We start from the raw sequence: 19,964 nt of genomic DNA on the forward strand, positions 1-19,964 counted from the left end.
CAAAGTTAGCTATACTCTACAGCAGTACAACGTACTGCCTTCATGTGTTAAAACGGGAAAAAAACAACGCTTTAAAATGAAGATTCTTTTGCTAGATGCTGATCTTTCTTTTGGCCTTGATATGAAGATATTCTTTGTGGCATTTGTCACAGGTATTTTCTTATAATCTTCTTATTTCTGCTATCCCCTAAGAGCAAAAGAATAGCTGTAATGAGAGCAAAAGAGGTGTCTTAAAAACCGGTTTTCACAAACAGTGAAAATGTAAGTCAGCCTACAATGTAAAATATGAAAGTGTCAGTTTTCAGCTTCTCCTGACTATAAATATTTTTAGCCTTCATGTACTGAGAAGTTTAGTTAGTGATATTCATTCCTTCAGCCACTTAAGGTCTTCAGCCTGTTTCTGCTGAATGCTGTACCTATTCCAGAAAATATTTCTACTCTTTTTTTCCCCCTAAGAGTTATGTCCAATATAAACTTCAGTTTTGTAAGGGCTCCAATAGAAGGCTCTTTTTCATACTTTTCTGCTAGGATTTTGTTATTAATTTCCATTTCTAAATCATTAAGCAAAACTATTAAATACAGAAAAAACCAGTGTTTTTAATAAAATATAATGTCAGCATTTGCAGGAGTGTATCATACGCACAAAATCACGACGATTTATGGGACCTCTAACAAATAACTTTTCCCTTCTGCTATGCTCCCCATTTTGCCCCGGTCATTGATTGACGTCTGGATTGGTGGGCACTTGGAGTCTGTCTCATTAATTGTGTCCAGCTGACAATACCATGAGGAGGTAGATCATGAAGTCTGGAGACGCCAGGTGCTAGGCTTGTCAACAACAGCAGGGTGTGATTGTGGTATTTGCTGAGGGAGAGAGAATCAAAAACAGGACAAAGAAATGACTAATAGAAAAGCATAGAGAGAAGTGTTTTACAGTGGCAATGACTTCTAATGTGCATCAAATCCACTTGTATAACCTTGTATTCCTCATGAGACTCTTCAGTGTCACTTCTGGACTGAGCTTTCAGACATTCGTTAATCATATTTTCACTTCTGCTGAAAGTATAATAGGTTGTAAATTCAGTAGCACTGAATAATAGGAATTTTTTTTCTTTGATTTTAAGTTTTTTACTTGTGGAAAGCTTTTTTTTGGCCTGCAGTTTCTGTGCATATTTGACTGAGATGACAGCATTTATGTTTTTAGAATACTGAAGATGATGTTTTTTTAAAACACTAGTTCTTTACTGTTTATTGTTAGCACAACTTGGATTAATTATTAGAGGGAAACACTGTACTGAGCACTGGTAAAATTCCTGGTGGTCTAGTCATATTTTAAATGCAGAGCACTTTTGTATCCTCTTCCATAACTCTTCCCATAACTCAAGTAATTTTTATAATCTTTTTTCAATTTGTGGAATGGATTTTTTTGATGGAAATAAATAGCAAAGAAACTTTAGTGATCTTAAAACCTTCAATATTTCACTTTTAGTCCATCTAAAATTTGATCTATCTATATGTACAATGACTGATAACCTTTTTCTATGAAGGTATGAGAACTCAAAGTTTACTTGCATGTTTTGATATTAGTAAATACAGTTATGTTCAATAATGCTAAAGTAAAACTAATTTTAAACTCAACTGGACAAAGATATATACTGGAAGCTAGTGATTGTAGCTGGTAATTGAAATAAAATTTTTTATTATATTGTCCACAGAAAGAGACAGATGTTTTGTATATAAGCTATCAAAAATAAGTGTTGTATTAAATTTTAAGTATTATAAGAAAGAAAATTCAGATAGACTTTTGAATATATAAGAAACAGTGTCCTATATGTATATTTATGTGCTAACGTCACATTAATTGTGCAATAACAAAAAAAAATAGCATTAATACCTAAGGAGAAACAATATTTTTTTCTAGTGCTTCTGTAAGGATTTTTACATGCTATTGATATAAGTAAAAATTGTAAGCTTCTGTGTTCTAATGATTTCTTTCTTAATGTTCTATTTTCTAGGTAAGTACTCTCTGTCTTTTTCTTCCTAACATTCCTCTCTGCCTTCTCGAAGTTAAGTGAAAGAGGTAAAAATCAAGACGACAAAAATGAATTTGTAAGAATTTACTTTGGTTTACAAGCTCATCTACTTTTTTATTTTTTGATCGAAGGAATGCACCTGTTACAGAGGATTAGCTTGTGTGGAATTGGTGAGAGGACCCATTTAGAGCAACTGTTCATGAAATGCTTGTGGTACTGTCAGACCGCCCAGGTGAACTGCAGACAGCACTGCCTCCTGTCCGGGGTCTAGAGTCACACTATTAGTGTAAAGGCTTTTCTATTTCTTATAAGGCTGAAGTACTTATCCAGAGAGTTTCCACGGCAAAGATCTCTGTGTTTGAAAGTTGTTTGCCTCATATCAAAGATGGAAGAAACTGCCCTTTTGGAAAAGGTGTTACTCAAGGTATGTGGAGCAGTAATGGGGTGCTTACTAAAGTAAAATTTGATCTTGCTTCCTTCAAGGGAAACAAGGCAATTACAGGCAATAGCAAAAAGTGAAAAATAGGGGAAAATGCCTTTAACTGTGGTTCTTTTTAGTTTGTCTTAGAACCGTTTGATGAAGCAGTAGAACAGATGGCCTTCTGAACTTCTCCAAAATCTGATTGACTGTGCTGAATTGAAGCTATTTATGACATTACTGATAGCTTCCATTGTAGTTACAGTTGCAGGAATGCAGGATGCACCCTTAGCCAGGTAGGACTGATAACTTTTAGTTGGATGGCCAAAGAGAGGAAACAGAGAAAGAGCAGAGGAGGAGACTGAGGATAATGACAAGGTAAATGACACAAGTGGATGTTTTAGAGCAGAAACAGAAATCTCACACTCCAGTGGTTTTCAGGACCTAACCAAAGATATTTGAAGTGATGATGTCCTCTGGACTCACTCTCCAAATCAGAGTTTTGAAAGGTTAGTGGTGCTAAGGGGATTCCAGGGGTCCTGGACATGACCATGGAAGGCTGACATGTTAGGAGGGATGAATCTCATCCATGTACCTGTCCTTTGTAGTACCAGTGTCAAACTGGTAAATGCCCCAGGACTCATATTGGCTTAGGAATCTATACATGTTCCATTGCAAAACTCAAGATCTTGTGCTTGCTATACACTAAAGCTTTTCTGACACATTTGAAAAATAATTATTAATTTTAATCTTGTATGAGTTTAGTTTGCCTAGTTATACACTGCCTACATTAAGCTTCACTATAATTGTGTTCACAGACATGCAGACATATGTATATCTGAAACCATAGTAAAAAGCCAAATAAATTATTTTTGAGCTAGATTGGAAAATGAAAATTAAAATAGCTCAATAAAAATATTTTACTTGAAGAAAGATTCAAAGGCTAAAAAGGACGAGACAGTACTTATTGCAATTTTAGGAATGATGGGTAAAGATCTAATCTTGATTAAAAGTAAAAAGAATAGAAGCAATATTTTAGTTATAGCAATTTTTCCCTAATTTTAAAGAATAGCTAATTGAGCTTTTTAACACCTAAAAAAGTTCAGACATGGAGGCATATTGCCTTGAAAGGTTACAAATTATTGAAAATAAGAGATTGTAATGCCTATTGTAAATGTGAACTTCTTTCTGTCTATTGTACATATTTAAATCATATAATCTAGCTATAAAAATCAAATATTCCTCTAATTAAAAGAAAATTAAGTAAGGTTAGAGGAGCAACAAGAACAACAAATCAAAAGCCACATATGCTGTTTGTTTTCACATTTTACATGTTCATTTAATGTCTTCTAGGTGAATCTACATAGTGACTGTACTGAGATCTTTAAAACTTCTGTATTTGTTTTGAGAAGATTAGGGAGAAAAATAATGGCTAATATTATGATAAAGAAATATTTTAAAGCTTTTTGTAATAGATGTTATTGTTCAGATGTATAGGAGATAAAGTACTTCAGGCAAAAAACGGTTTGATAAGGAGTATGTTAACAATTCAGCCTGTAAAGTGCAACGTGAGGGTTTTAGCATAGCAAGTGATTGGCTGAACAGGGAAATAAGAAAATTCAGTAAGGCTTCATTATAAGTAGTTTAAAAATTCTTGCAAATTGTTACTACATTTTGCCGCTCAAGATACTAAAATAGTATATCTTGTTCTGAGTTGTCATGGAATAGAAACTATCTTTCAAGGTGACTTTTATTTTGGTAAAATATCTTTTGCTCTGTAGTCCTAGAAAGAAAAAAAAGCAAAACCATTTTAATAGCCAGTAAAATCCTGTAAAGCTTTCAACACCATGTTCCACTGGATTTTCATTCAGAGTAATCCATCGTATGTAAAGGGAGAGGTTAAATATGTATTCTTTTAATATATAAAAATATATATAAAACACACCTGTGATTATGTGTCCATTCCATACAGCTTTAAAATTCTTGTAATTTAAAACATCCTTTGAGGAAGAGGAGTGAGTTCTGTGGTATGGCAAAAATCAGCCATGACACACAGGCCTGCAACCTCTAATTTTCTCGTGCTAGCAGATTGCATAGTGCTGTATGCTTTCTGACAGAAAATTAGGTTGAACTGGACTTTTGTGAATTCTTTGATAAGAAGCCTGTTGAGAACTGCCTACTGTGATCCCTGTATTGCCATCCTCAAGGCCTAAATAATAGAACCATTTAGAAACAGTGCCCTAAGAGGAAAGGAACTGGGACTTGGAAGGTAGAACGAGTTTCTTTTGTATCATTCAAAATAAAGAAACAGTCATATTTCAAGCAAGATCTTTTATTTATTTCTGCAGGGACCTTTCAACTGTGAAAATTGTCCTATTTAGGTAATATCTTGTGTATACACATAATATCTTGCAGTACCTCATGCATGCACAAGTGACAGTGTTGAGAAATGGCTCAAACGTAATTGCATTCTCATAAACACAGAGCAAGCTGAAATAAAATGCAGCCTTGCTTTGGAGTTGTTTCTAATTTTTGCTTTTTTTTTAACCCAATCTTTTTTGTGTTTAAATATCAGCATTTTACATTCTAGGCACTTCTGCTGATGTTTTTCTAACATCTTTTGTCAAACCAATTTAATATGCAGCTGTTCTTTCTGCTAAAGGAAAACTGTATGCAAATCATGTATTTTGTAGCAGAATCTTATTGACTTAAAAGCTTGATGGTTTACTTTTTATGAAACCTTTGTTATCTATCACAGAGTGGGCTTTTACTGAGTTTTGAATGCATTTTCCTTGTCATCCCTATACTTGTTGCATTATAGTGCAAACACAGAATTAAGCACTGTGAATGTGTTCTTCAAAAGACCAAATAATGTGTCTTCTAACAGGCTGTTACAAGAATTAAAGCTGTGAACTCATAAGAACAGGAGTAGTAAATTGTAGTTTTGGAACAAATGTGTGAATAAAAGAGGAGCAATCATGGGTAATGTGTGCTACAGATGATGACAGCAGAAATGGATATGTACCTGGTTTGTGTTGTTGCAGCTAAGATAAGCTTAAAATCTTTGTTCTTATCTGAGTTTGAGGCAAGTACTCTCACATGTTTAAGATAACATCAGATAACTATAAGGCTGCTGCATACTTTCCATATTTGGAATGCATGTAAAATGACTAACATAATATAGTTTGCTCAGACTCCTGCATAATCCTAATACAAATAAGTCTGCACTGTAGAGCTAGATGGCTTTGGTGCCCTCTTGCATGTAGAGGATGCAAGGTAGCTAGAAGGAAATTACAGGACCTGTGTTTTTCCACTTAATTTTAGGTTTGTGACTGATCTGAGGGTAGTAATCCTTTGGTAAATTTTTCTAAATTGCTCCACTGAGTAAGTAATAAAAAGATAGAGGTCTTTTTCCCTGCAACACAAATGAGATTGTGGCAGTTGGACAGAATGTGTTCTGTGCTCTCTAACAAATTTCCATGGCTTTTGGATTTTTGTTTCTTTTTAAATTAATAAAAATTTTTAGTATCACCTTTTTGAGGCCAGAAGAATAACCTGTTTCCTGACCCTTCTATAAGTTGTGTGCTTTTACTGTCTTTCATTTTGGACAAGTACAGTCCAACATGCCAGTCTGCACCCTATCATCAGCGATGCACAGGAAACTTTTAGCATTGTTGGGTGGATATGGACTTTATTTTCTTTCTCTCTGTCCTGTCTCTCAGCACAACCTGTCCTACTTTATCAGCATGACTCTATTCCCCACCTTCTCCCCTAATCCATATATCCTTTGGGCATATGCTATGTTTGTTGTCCCCAACCTTGTCTTTCATTGGCAGCTTCCAGAAAACAAACCAAAAAATTGTCCTGTGTTTACAAATATTTTAGTCTTCTAAAAAGGAAAAAACTGTATTTTGAGATCTTTTTTAAGTGTTTGTTCTACACATAAGTTGTCCACAACTATACTATATCATGATGCTATCCCGCAAAATTTTACTCTTGTTTCTTCTACATCTTAGCATTTTTTACTTCAAGTTTGTCATGGAAATAACTTGTCAGACATAAGCCAGCCTGAATCTGATTGTTTTTATTTGCTGGGGTTCTCAACAGAAAATCCCACCATATTCTGAAACTGTATTTGGATGAGGCTCTGTCTTGGTCTGAAATGGAACTATGATGTATAGTGACTACATCCAGAGAGCAAATTCATTCTGTGCTTATGTAGCTCCGAGATCTGATTTCACATTATTACGGTGTCCAAATGCCTTCACTACAACTGACTCTGTTACATGCTTTGTACCAAAGAAGGTTTCTCTTTGTAGTGTGTTCCTTCCTCAGACTTACAATCAGTTTGCTGTGATTCTGAGCAGTGTCATTTTGGCCTTTTTCAAACTGCTCTGCTTACGCCACTTCTTTCTGCAGATTTCTTTTTCAGTTGGCTACTTCCTTAACTGGAAGTGCACAAAGGCTTTGAGCACAATAATGCCTAAATTTCCCTAAAGACTCTTCACAGCAACATCAACTGAAATCAGCTACTAAAGTAGCTTCAAAACTCCACTGAAATCAAGATACTAATTAATTAGTAACATCTACAAAATTTTACTTTCATACATGCTTTATTGTATCAAAAGAACAACACTATACAGTCTTCTCTGTGATTTCTGGGGAAAAAAAAGGTGACTGAGTTTGTCTGAATCGATAAAAAGACTGTAAGATCACACAGAGTCGTGTCCTGCTATGATCACAGAGTGTATATTTGAGTATCTCTTCCATCAAAATGAAGGCTTGCTCTATCCACATATCCACGTTCAAGTAAGACTCTCAGAGTCTATCTTGGAGACAGAGCAGTTCTCAAAATGTTCTAACAAGCAACATGATGTTCAGCTGTGTCAAACATATAAAGTTAACAGGATCATACGACAAATTTAAGTGGCATTACAGTCTGACTGATTATGCTGGCACTCCTCATTTCCACTATCCTGAGGGGGTAAAATCTGTCAGTTGTCCACAACTGAATCTATGCTGACACTTACATAAAACAAAAGGGATTGTGATCTTTATAACTTGCCCAAATCCAGCTCTGAAAATAACTTGCCTACTTTTCTCTCAGGGCTTGATAGGCAATGTTCCTGAAATTTTTCCCTGGCGTTTTACCTGCTGCAGTTGTAACAAAGTTGGCATCATGTGTCATCTGATGCTGTTTTCAGGTTTAACCTCAAGCCATAGAAAATATTAAAGTGTTGACAAGGGTCACCTTAGCATTTGTATTTATAACATACTAATTAACAACACTACAGAGTAGATTTATTTAATTTTCTCCACTAGTTTAAGGCTCTGATAACACAGGAGTAGGTAGCCTTTAATCGGTAATCTTTAGCAGTTCGAGTGAGAAGTTTGAATGGACTTCAAATTTAAGGTCAGGAAAGGAAAACCAACCTTTGGTATAAAGCCTCAAGAGCTTTGTGACTATGGTTATTTACACTTTACTGTAAGTTATTATGCACGAACAATTATTTACAATACAACATTGAGATAAGGTCTTGTTTTTAATTCTTTTCCTCACATTTATATTGATCTTCAACACATGCTCAACAAATTTGGAAGGAGTGTGATATTAGTAATATTTGCAAATACTTAGTGACAATGTTGTTCTCCCTAACTCTTGCTCTGCATCTTACCCCAGGAAGCAGTATGAATCATTTCATACAATGAAGCCATTTTGTAAAGAAATATTTTCTATGAGATGGTGGTGGCTTGAGTTTATTGTGATAGATATCAGAACTTATCCATAATAGACATAGAATACAAACAGGTGTATCCATTACATTGGAAGACAGGATGACTAAATACTAATTATTTTAAACACTTGAAAAGGAGAAAGGAAACCCTACCCAGCATTTCCTACAAGAGAAATTAACCCATTCTTTTATTATAAAAAGAGAATTATAATAGCATACCTGTCACACCACATGCAGCAATGCAGAATCTGTGTCCCTATGTGTGAAAGCAGATCCTCTATTTATTTCAGTTGCAAATCGGCATGTAATTTTCTCTGCAGTGCCTGTAGTTTATTTGTAGCAGAGATCAGGAATTGGGATGATAGTATCGAGGAAGAGTCCAATACTCAACATGGTTGGTGCAGCACAAGTGTTACAACTATAATGGTGAATATGCTAAAGTGCAGTATTTATAAGATCTCTGTGGAAAGAAGGGGATTTGGGTTTTGTATACAAACTGTGGTTTATGCAGTATTTTCATAACTGTGAATATTCTCACCTTTTCAATTTGCTTCATCTGCTACAACATAATTAAAATTCCATACCAAAAGAAATGCATTAAGAAACATATATGTTGCAAACTTTGACATTCTAATTATATAAGGGATTAAATTATCCTTATTTAATAAAGTTAATTTTGACTGTGCATACAGGGACTGATAATCCTGAGATGTTTAATTGTGAGCTTTTACAAAGGACCTTAACTTTATGTATTCAATGAGATGACAGGACAGTTTCTTATTTTATCTTCATTGTTTTTTGTGGAGAGTCCCCTTACCTTTTTTTTGGCCTCTAAAAAAAGCAACTCAGTCCCACAGGCAATAGAATTGTGAGTCCTGACTGGGAAAAAAAATTTGTCAGTTCTCTTGTTCATTTTTCTGAAGTGATTAATAGTATAATATTTGGATCTGTATATTTATCTTTACAGTAACATCAACATCTAAAATGGTAGCAACTCTTCTATTGTCCAGCATAGGAAGATTAATGGCAAAGATATACATTATATATATACATATTTTGGGTATTTAATTTACAAACCAAAAGTCTGATTTTTTGATTTTGTGTTTGTTTTTTATGGCATATTTTTGGTCACATCTCTTACCAAAAACACTTAAAAATGAAGATTCAACATTTCCACAAAACGTGCAGTAAGGATCCCATGAGAGACCTGGTTAAAGGCAGACATCACTACTGTAGACATTATATTTAGGGATGGTGCACTAGGCTTTTTTAATGGAAAAGATATCGGTATTCTTTGGGAATAATTTCTTTCATTCTAGAAGTTTGAATGCTCGTCTTAGCAAATCATTACTTCTTTCTTTGCTCTTTCAGTTAATAACTTGAATCAATTCACTGGGGGCTCAAATGAGCACCCTAAGCCACACAACAAGAGCAGGAGGGAAGCTGGATGCAGCTCAGTTATGTGTATGTACGCACATGTACTCTGCTCTGACTGGTTGCGGCAGAGTCAAAACTGCTGTGAGACACTCAGGATCTTAAGAGTTATTCTATTTTCAAACATAAGGAAAATATATTTCAGTCTTGATTCCTAAGCCCTTAAATCTTTAGATTGATAGATCATATTAAACAGTGCTATAAACAAGGTACTGTGAAAATTTCTTGGAGCAAGATGAACTCAGCTTGTTAGGACGTACATCAAGCTATATCCCGTAATTATATTGCATCGCCCTGTTTTTAGAGCAAAAGTTCCTCCCTTTTCCTAGACAATGTAGAACTAAGACTCCTTTGCCTTCTGGAAAGGGTGTCATTCTACCTTTTTTTCCAGCAGTTAGATTAAGTTGAAGGCATATCCTCCTGTTCTTTCTCTCATGTGTGATTTGTGTGGGGTGTGACAGCCATGTGGACAATATCACTGTGAGAGTGTTTTTATTTTGTTTTGTTCTGTAGGAAAGTTTTAGAAGAGTTATATCATTCTGGGAAGAAATAAAGAACACTATTAGATCTATACTATAAATTCTAAAATGTCACGGAATGTGGAGGTGAATTTATACCAGGTAGAGATATCTACTCCTTACAGGTTTCTATGGGAATCAGAAAGCATTCATAATGTCAGTGTTAAAGAGGACAGCACAATTCTTCACTTTATTCATGGAGTTGTTAATAAAAAAACCAATGAAAGTTGAAAACTAACCAGAAGTTATAACCTTTACAAGCTTCCAGTTTCTGATAGAAAATACCTTTCTTGAAAATTTATTGTCCGTGGAAACCTGTAATGGAACACATAGCCTTTCACCTGTATATTTGCCATGGTTTTAAACCCAGCAACAGATGAAGTATCATGCAGCCACTTGCTCAACCCCTTTTCTCTTTCCCCCACCCCCCCTTCTCAAAGGAATGGGAAGGAGAGTGAAAGTAAAACTTGTATATTGAGATTAGAACAGTGTAATAATTGAAAAGAAATTAAAATAAAATAATAATTTCAAATAATAACAATGATAATAAAAAGCAGAAAAATGCCAATTGATGCACAATACAATTTCTCACCACCTGCTGACTGAAGCCAGACCCCCCCTTGCCGAACCCAGACCAGCCACACTTCCAGGCAACTCCCTCCAGTTCATATCCTGGGCATGACTCCTATGGTGTGGAATATCCCTTTGGTCAGTTAGGGTCACTTGTCCTGTCTGTGCTCCCTCCCAGTTTTGTTAGGATTTTTTTTGTTTGTTTGATTGGGGTTTTTTTGCATACTTCCTCACTGGCAGAGCATGAAACAAGGAAAAAATAAAAGTCCTTGACTTGGGATGAGCACCACTTAGCAAACCCAAAACCCAAAACATCAGTGTGTTATTAACACCTGATAACATCTGCTTTCACCTGAATCCAAAGCACAGCGCTGTAACAGCTATTTAGAAGAACTTAAGTCTACTCCAGCTGACACCAGGACAACATAGTAAATTTTAATTTAGCCCTGATGAAGAGTGTGCAAATGCACAATACATGTTTGGTTTTGGAAATATAAGAAATGCATACAAGGTGATATCACATAAAAAGAATAGAGGTATATACCTAAAAAAATGGACTCAGAAATTATTTCATTATTAACTTATACAAAATATTCAGAATATAAAATTTAATCCTAAATAGACAAATTTGTAGTTAGTATGCTGCAGAAGTAATGCACATTTACCAGCACCTAACATTTCTAAAATGTCTTTATTTTGCCTATTCAATAAACAGCATTGTCAATACTAACTTGGTATTCTAAATATAGTAGCTGCAGCTGATGTTCAAGGAAGATGTTCATTTGGAGAGATGAATAAACAGAATTGTTCTGCTGTGTAACTACTGCAGTATGTCATTAATGTCTTTTAATGAGTGACATTACATACAGTGACACTATCTATGCTTGCAGACTGACTTTAATGAGAATTCTTGATTTTTTAATTGCTTCTATTCATCAGCTATTTTATGCCCTTAAATAATTTTTCTGTCAGAAGAATATGACTTCCTTGCAATGAGATAGCTGAAATTCAATTTTTTGAACCTTTCTGGTTTTGTTGTTAAGATGCATGACAGAGAAAGGGAAGGCTTCTGGGCCAGTGTTGCAAATGGGGTGCTGAGCTGAATGGACCCACTGCGGCTATTCTAATGGCTTAATGATATGTGAGGAAGAGAATAGAAGGCCTTCATGAAAGATTCCCTGGGTTATTTAATGAGATAAAGGGAAGCAAAAGTGTGTAGGAGTCAGTTGAAAGAAAAGGGCCTTCAAGGGCAGCAGCATGTAGTCCTACATTTCAATAGCAAAATTGTATTGGCAGAGTTAAAAGAACATATGTTAAAACCAGATTCATCTTTGTAAGACAAATTTAAACATTAAAAATTGAAGCCAAGTATATGCCATTATTTAATATTTTTCTCACTCCTTTGAACTGGGGGTCTTTTCCAGTATATATTTGATATGTACTATGTAAAACCATTTTTGTTATCTGCATATGTAACAGGCAGACTCACAATATGTCTGTGCAATCTGTGCAGTGGTGTAAGCAAGAGCTGGTTCTTATTCATAACTTTATTATATGACCCATATGTTATGAATTTTTGTTTGTGTGTTTGTTTTGGCTGGCACTTTGTAGGACATATAGCATACTTAGATTACTATCAATCAGAGTACACTTAGCACTTTATAAAAAACTCATGCAAGTAGTTTTGGACAATTCAAGCAATAATCTTCTTTATAAGTAAATTAGCAGTACTTTTTATAGGAAATTCATCCTCTAAGAAATGGGAAGGACGGTCAAATATTCATCAATCTAGAAGAAATGTGTTGAAATAGCATTTGTATTCCCATATTTCTTTTGCCTTTCAATTAGGAGTTAAATAATTGCCCATATTCAGCAGTTAGAGAATGTTCAACAGCAATATTTAAAATAGTTATTTAGATAAATAAATATGTATAAAGGGGAAATCTTCAAAATAATTAAGGGGAGGGGAGCTTTGTCCAATCTATTAATCTATGTATTAGGGTCTTAGTTATTACTGTATTCTGGAAAGACCACATCTTCATCAGAAAAATTTGTCACGTCAAACCATTTTCATGTCATGTGTCAATTATTTGACAGTCAGAATATTTCTGGGAAGAAATTCTTGTCACAAGGAAAAATGTCTAGTTAGTAGAGAGGAACTGACACTATATAGATGAAGAAAAATCTTTTCATATATTTGGGCTGTGAAGTGCGGAACACCTGCCTTTTCCTTAAAATGTTCTGTAATCTAGTGAAGCCCATGACATTGGCTGAGGCAGTCTAGTCAAAACTAGGCAATCTAATAGCAGTAATCAATAGGAGTAATAGAAGTTAAAATCTTATGTAATTTCTCCCATACAGCAAGAGAAGATTTTGCTAATTATTCTTTAATATCTTGTTATTTCCTGGTGTCAAACACAAATCAAACTAAGTTTCAAAAGTTTCACAGACATCGTTGAAATTTGATACATAGAATAGTCTAACCCTAACCCATATACCATATGCCAAAATGAATGTAATTCCTTAAAGGACACAAGGTTAGTATTCTACATTTCACTGTGACTTGGGCTTATGAATAAAGGATAATAAAAATGTAGCTTTTGTTAATTTAAACATTAAAAAAAAGTGTTGAAGAACTTTTCATAAGACAAGTAAGTAGGTAGATGAGTTTGAGTAATACTTGAATCTTCAATTGCATTATGGGCAAAAGCTATGGTTAAGTTTAATTTAAATTTTGTCAAGTGTTTTAAGATACTTAAATTAAGTTGTATGTCAATCCAAAATATCAATATCCATCCACACAGTAAAATCTCGGATGGCTTAGCTCTACACCAACTTTCATACATCAGATTGAAAAATTGAAGATTTTTTTTCACATAAATGTTGATTTTAGAGAATTTTTGAATATCGTAAGATAGTGTAGACCACATCTTCTTGGAAAAATTTAGGTTGTTCTTCGGATATCAAAATTAAGTAGTTTTAGTTTTTGTGCAAAAATTCCATACAAGTCAATCCCATCTCAAAATGCCTTGATATATCCCAATGCTAAACTGTCCCATCGAAATTTTCCTTGAGACTAATTTGAATATGGTGTAATTACCTGCACACACATTATTTTGGAAACATTATGTCCAAGTAAGTTCACTTTTTCTGGCTGCATACTTTACAAAGCTGTTAAAGCTGAAGATGTGTTTAGTGTGTAGTTTTCAAAAATTCATCCTTCACTGAAGAACAAAAGAGCTCTCAGGTAAAAGACAAGTTCCATGGAGCATATCTGGTGTCAGCGAGACTTCCAATTTATAATAGCTCCATACTTTGAATCTAGCCAAATTAGATCAAAATAGTCATGTCCAATGGGCTGTTCAGATTTGTAGAAAGTGCTTTGCAGTTGATATGATATTCCATCCCACATGTGACGACAAACTGTGAGATGGGAAGATGTTGTTTGCCATATATTTCCCAGTAAATTTTCATGGCCTCTGAAGACAGACTGGGAGTAAGATTGGAGCCTCCCAGCTCTTCCAGTCCAGTGCTGCTGAGGGCAGCCTGGTGGCTGGGCTGCAGGCGTCAGCATAGCGATGGAGAATTTACTGACACAGCATGGCATCTGAAGTGCTGTTGTGCCCACTTTAATTCCTTCTTCGGTGAAGAATCTTCAAGGCATAAATTAAATCAATTTTGTACCTAGAACAAATATTTCCAGTTGTGCGTATGTACCCATTATGAAATGGAAAGAAACTATTCCACTTTATTAACAAGGAAGAAACTGTTCCATATATAACAAGACTGGTTTACAACCATCTTTAGTTACACTTAAATAAACCCCAAACATAAATAAACAAACAAAAAAACAACCAAACAAGAACCCAATAAACAAGCCACAACTGAGAAAAAACCTTTTGATTTTACTCTGATCTGATTTTTCTTATTTGATTTTTAGATTTTCCTACTTTCCTTACGTTTTTCTTCTTGTTCTTTCTTAAGTAAAGATCTAATAGGCAGGATATTTGGGTTGCTTGCTTTTTAGTTTGGGTGGCTTTTTTTTCATAACTGTATTTGCATGTTGGAGAATGGCTGCTTGAGGCTTAGGTTAGATATATTTATTTATTTTAGCTTTCCTTTGTACAAAGCTGAAGTAGTTTCTAAAGGGTTTTTTAACTGCTGGTATCTTATATCCTAAGTAGAATCAGATGTAGCCTTATACTAATGTCACATTTAAAAGACTAATGCAGATTTTCAGCTCTCATCTGTCACATTTTCATCTTTCCAAGAGTATGGCCTTCTGTTTCCTTAGAGTGGCTGTTAATGCAGTAAAAAGTTTACCTGGATTGAATTCAATCTTATAATATCTGTGCATGCAAAATTATACTCCAGTTATACAGACAAAACAGTTTCAGGACACAAAGAGAATTAAGAACCACCTATAAAAAGTCTTATGTGTTACATTTATCCGTTTTTATTAGATGCAAGGGAAGCACACGCTGTAGATGACTGCCCACCTTTTGCCTGTTTTTTCATCACCTAACAAAGTCCTATGGGGACTTTGACACCTGTCAAGGGCTTATGACAAATTGCTTCTGTTTCCAGCCAGGCACTGAGGGTGGCAGCACATGGAGCAGCTGTCTTGTGATTGCAGGCCAGAGCCCCTGTCTGATGCATGTGAACTTTTGAACCCCTGATTCCACTCCATTTTAGTGGTTCCGAGGCAAGGCGTCCTGCTTCCCATTCTGTTGGATACCTCTGTTACCTGTCTGCTTTCACTGAGGTACTGTGGGCACATTCTTGCCATTCACTTCTTTTTCCTTCTCTAGTGCACTGCAGTCTGGGAAAGGTATATGTTGCCACCTGCTCTGGAGCCAGGCATAGGGTATTCCCCTTTTGGGAACACTCCTGAGTTCATTGTTCTCACAAGGAGCCTTATCTTTCTTTCTGTCTTGTTTCCTGTTAGGTTTCCACCTTTGCAACCTCCTTTGATTTAAAGCCAGCAATTCAAGAGGATTAATACCAGCCAGATAGATTGAGGTGCTTGTAATACTTACATATGATACACACAAAATACCCCTGGTTTTCCAGTTCTCCATGATAGAGCTTTTTTCTGTGCTGAACATGAATCTCTTTCTATCTCTCAGATTCTCATGCAGTAGTGTAAAATGCACTTCATAATTTGATTGTGTGTGAAAGTTGCACTGGAGTACTACTTTTCTGGTTTTTTTTATAGTTGGGACCTCTAAGAGCATTGCACAGAGAGCTGAGATGGTGGAGGCCAAGTAGATGCAGTTTCATAAATAAAGGCAATTCCACGGATAATTTTGAGTTGTTGAGTTGTATAAAATGTGTTACAGATATGAGAAAACAGTTTTATATATTGCCGTTTTTCAAAGACAGAGTAGGTTCTTAGGTGAGGTTATTCACATTTTGTTACTTTGTGTTAGTGGAGAATGCTTTGCTATGCAATAAGAAACATACCTCAGAATATAAAACTTCATAAAATATATAATGAATTATGTGATCTTCATTTTTTCTTTATAGAGATAAAATTATGAAATAATTTGTAGAGCAAATGTAACCAGTCTGAGTTCACATTGTGAAACTTAGACGTTACTTGACCTTTTTAAGTGTACCAGTGGGTAGATCCTCCTCCTCCCACTGTCATCTTTTGATATATGCAAAAACATCTCTTCTGGCCCACCTGCTGCTTCAAAATGAGTTCAGTCTGTGGCTTTTTCAGATATTAGTCTTAACTGACTAAATTGTCTTTATGGTCTGTTCTCCACAAAAAAAAAAAAAAAAAAAAAAAAAAAAAAAAAAAAAAAAAAAAAAAAAAGAAGAAAAAAAAAGACAGATTATTAGGGAAAAGATTATTGCCCATGGATGAGAGAAACTGTTCCTGAGTGACTTTCTGCTTTATCTGCTTAATCAGTAATTGGCTGGAGTATGACTGGGTGGAAATAGACAGCTGATTTCCTGCATCCATGAGGGTGATACACACAGCTGAGATGAGGAGCATTTGCTTTCCCGGCACAGGACTGCTTGGCTCTTTTGGAGCAGCACACTTCAATGATGTTGACTATGTAACATTTTGTTTCCAGTTTTCCCAGGAATGCATCCTTTGGGCCGTTAGTCTTGTGCTGCTTCTGTTGGGATAAAATGAGTTTACCACCTAGCTGTGATCACCTGGCTCTGGGGAAAGTGGCTAGATTCCAGAATGCTTGCACTCACGGATCGCCTTATGCTATTAACAAGCCAATTGATATTAAACAGCAAAGGAGACGGTATGAGACTTTATTATTCTTCAGCAAAGTGTTTGCATTGTCTACAACTTGCTGCCTTTAAACCTTCTGAGCTTGTGTGGAGAGAGGGGGAGATGGGTGTGCTATATAAAAACCATTTCATTGTTGGTGTGTTCAGTATTAAATCATTGAAGAAAAATGTAATGAAAAAGAAAAAGGCAAAATACCAGGTAGCAGAAAAAAAATATAGCAGTGGAAAGTTATATTTTGTATATATGTGCAGTTATCAATAAGGAGAAAACTTTTCAGGGCTGAAAAGTAACTTAATTTCTTAAATACAGGTAACTAAGGCTATTGTGTTTAAATTTCAAGCAAAAAATACTAGGAATTTGACTAGTGAGAAATTATTTCTTAATCCAACTTGTCAGATATCGCGAACTAGGTTAAACATTTTCTGTCTTTTTCTCTGGAGTATATTTGTTACATATTTTAGAAAAATAGCTTAAATAGCCTTTTGTGTATTGTTCATTGTGACCGAATTTCCATCCAATTTTATCAAACTGTGAAATAAAGAGGAACTTTCTTTATTAATGGAATTGAAAGAGTTACTGAAACTTCTTGTGTGAAAAAATCACTCTCCCTTGATTTTGTGCCAGTGGAAAAAAAAATGGATATCAGATCAGAGAACAGGTGATATCTGATTAGTGTTTCAGCAGAGGCTTTTTTGAGTAAAAAAAGTGAGATTCTAATGCAAAAATTTGCCTTAAGAAAAAAGGATCTTTTATACCAGCTGCCTTACCAAAAGTAATTTCAGGTGAAATCTATATTTATAGTCCAAAATCCTTCATGTGCCTATATAGTTCATAGTACTTTTTCTTGAAATGACAAGATTACATTAGATTTTAAATAGAAAAAACAAATTTTGACTAGGAAAATGAAAAATCTACTGTGAAAACTTCAATGAAAACCTTTCTCCAGTTTCAAAAAATAATTGTACTTTTCCATAATATTTCTAATTTTAATTTTTAAAAGAATACTGTTAAAAAGGTAACCAAACTAGTAAGAAAATTTTGAATAATATTTAAATCTAATGCTTAGAGAGCACCATGATTTTGCTATAGAATCTAATTTCGTCTTAATTGTTTATGGTTTGAAAAATCATTGTAATACATAACTTTTCCCAAGATTTTATTTCTCTGTTCTAAGATAGTATCAGGCTATGCTAAAGCCTGAGTTTTGATTTTGATATTAGAAGGGTATATTTCTCTGGTCTGTAGATGATTCCCCACCATGTACACTTCAGTGTTTGCTGAGTACATATTAATAGAACTTCATCAGGGCTGGTGATATACTGAGGAGAAAAACAAACCAACAGTGAAATACAAATGATCTTGTACAAATGCATAACTTGATTTTACAATCAGTGATTCATTTTTGTCTGTAAGCCAGAGAAATTTCCTCTGTTACACTGTATTAATAATGGGAAAAGTATTCCAGTCTCAGCTGTCTTGAAAGAACAGGGAGGCTGGTGCTAGCATCTGCTGAATATGATGTGACATATCTGTCAGTCTTCATCTCCAAGGCCTTTCTAAGGTGTCACAACACTAATCTAGAAGCTACTGCACTACTGCCTTTCAGAAAGATGACTCTCTGTCGTTTAATAACTCTTCTAGTTAAGATTTTAACCTTTATTATAATTGATGTAATACCTTTGTCTCCCTTTTTGTAAGAGGTAGATGCATTGTATGACTACCCATTCTTCTCTTTCCTTTTGTGAGAGCTCAAACCCACATCAGTTCAAAACCAACAAAATAGTATCACTAATTGAAGATCTTCCACAGTTTCATTGTTTTTTACCTGTTGTTTCACCTTCTTTAGAAAACTCATATAAACAGTGCACGATTGTACTCTGCAGTTGGGACTACTTGCTGACTTTTTCAGGGAGAGGAGGTTCCATGTACAAATTAATTTGAAATAAACACCAGACATATATGAGTCACATTTTTCAGTGCATTAGTTTGAGGCATAACTTGTAAAAATTGCAGGTGAAGAATTTCTAAGCAAAATATAATTATTAGTTTTGTTGTGCCAGGTATTATTTAGGAGTTTGCAAGAGAGTAGAACTCAAAATATTTAAAAGGATTAAAGTGAATGGGAGTATTTATATAGTGGAAATGAAAATAAGTATTGTAACTTTGAAGCCAGAACCTGAAGTAGACTATGCAACCTTTAAGATGAGTGGGTCACTGAGAATGTTTCTACCTCCAAACACAGCAAATTAGTCTTTCTGAGTGAGGATTTGCAACAAGACTTTTCGTGGCTAGTAGAAAAAAGTACATTGTGGACAGAAGCACTTTTAGGGGAATTGTTTGCCATTAGGTAGCATTTGTTTATTCTTGCTTTCAATGGGTGTATGAGATACAAGAGTTTTTCTCAAATATCACACTCTGTGTTGCTTGACACGCAAGGTGTGTCTTAGCTGACTTTGTTTTTGTCATCAATGCAAAATATCATCAAGGCTTGGGGAGGTAATTGCATCTTTTATGACCAGGTACTCACAGGAAGTGAGAGGTAGTCATATCTAGGTTGTGGAGTTAGAAATATGAATTATTAAATGCAAGTTTCTTTTTAGAGAAAAAAACCCATCACTTATGTGTGCACATGTAAACTTTCTACATGCACACATAGACACACACACAAATATATACATTTTGAAATTATGTAATGCATGTTTTCATGGCTGTTACCAAAGCTGAGACAAGCACTTCTCTATTTCAATAGTGCTATCTGGATGTTTCCCAGGATGTCTTGAAAACTAAAACTTTTTACAGAAATGTATAGCACCAAGTTCCTTGAAGATTTTCAAACTGATCATTCCATTTTGTCTTTAGGAAGAAATGTGCCAAATTTTTGTTTCGGAGGAGATTTTTCGTTTTAGATTTTTACATCATAAGGATTCCACAGGCTCATACAAAAAAAATCCCAAACAAATAAGAGAAACATTTGAGGCTTTTAATACCAGATAC

At 34.9% G+C, this 19,964-nt stretch overlaps 1 protein-coding gene across 5 annotated transcripts in view; it reads left to right on the forward strand.

Moving 5' to 3' along the window:
- Window positions 1–19,964, forward strand: part of PDE4D (phosphodiesterase 4D) — a 553,794-nt gene that overhangs the window by 351,692 nt on the left and 182,138 nt on the right. The window contains exon 1 of one of the 5 annotated variants that reach the window (XM_032095593.1): window positions 16,570–16,980. The exons of the other annotated variants lie outside the window; for them this stretch is intronic. Within the exon in view, the coding sequence (XP_031951484.1) occupies window positions 16,856–16,980 (125 nt within the window). The 5' untranslated portion in view covers window positions 16,570–16,855. Of the gene's footprint in view, window positions 1–16,569; window positions 16,981–19,964 lie in introns of those variants that run through there. 5 annotated transcript variants of the gene reach the window in all.

This window comes from Corvus moneduloides, chromosome Z (genome assembly GCF_009650955.1).
Source record: "Corvus moneduloides isolate bCorMon1 chromosome Z, bCorMon1.pri, whole genome shotgun sequence".
Classification (NCBI taxonomy): Eukaryota; Metazoa; Chordata; class Aves; order Passeriformes; family Corvidae; genus Corvus; species Corvus moneduloides.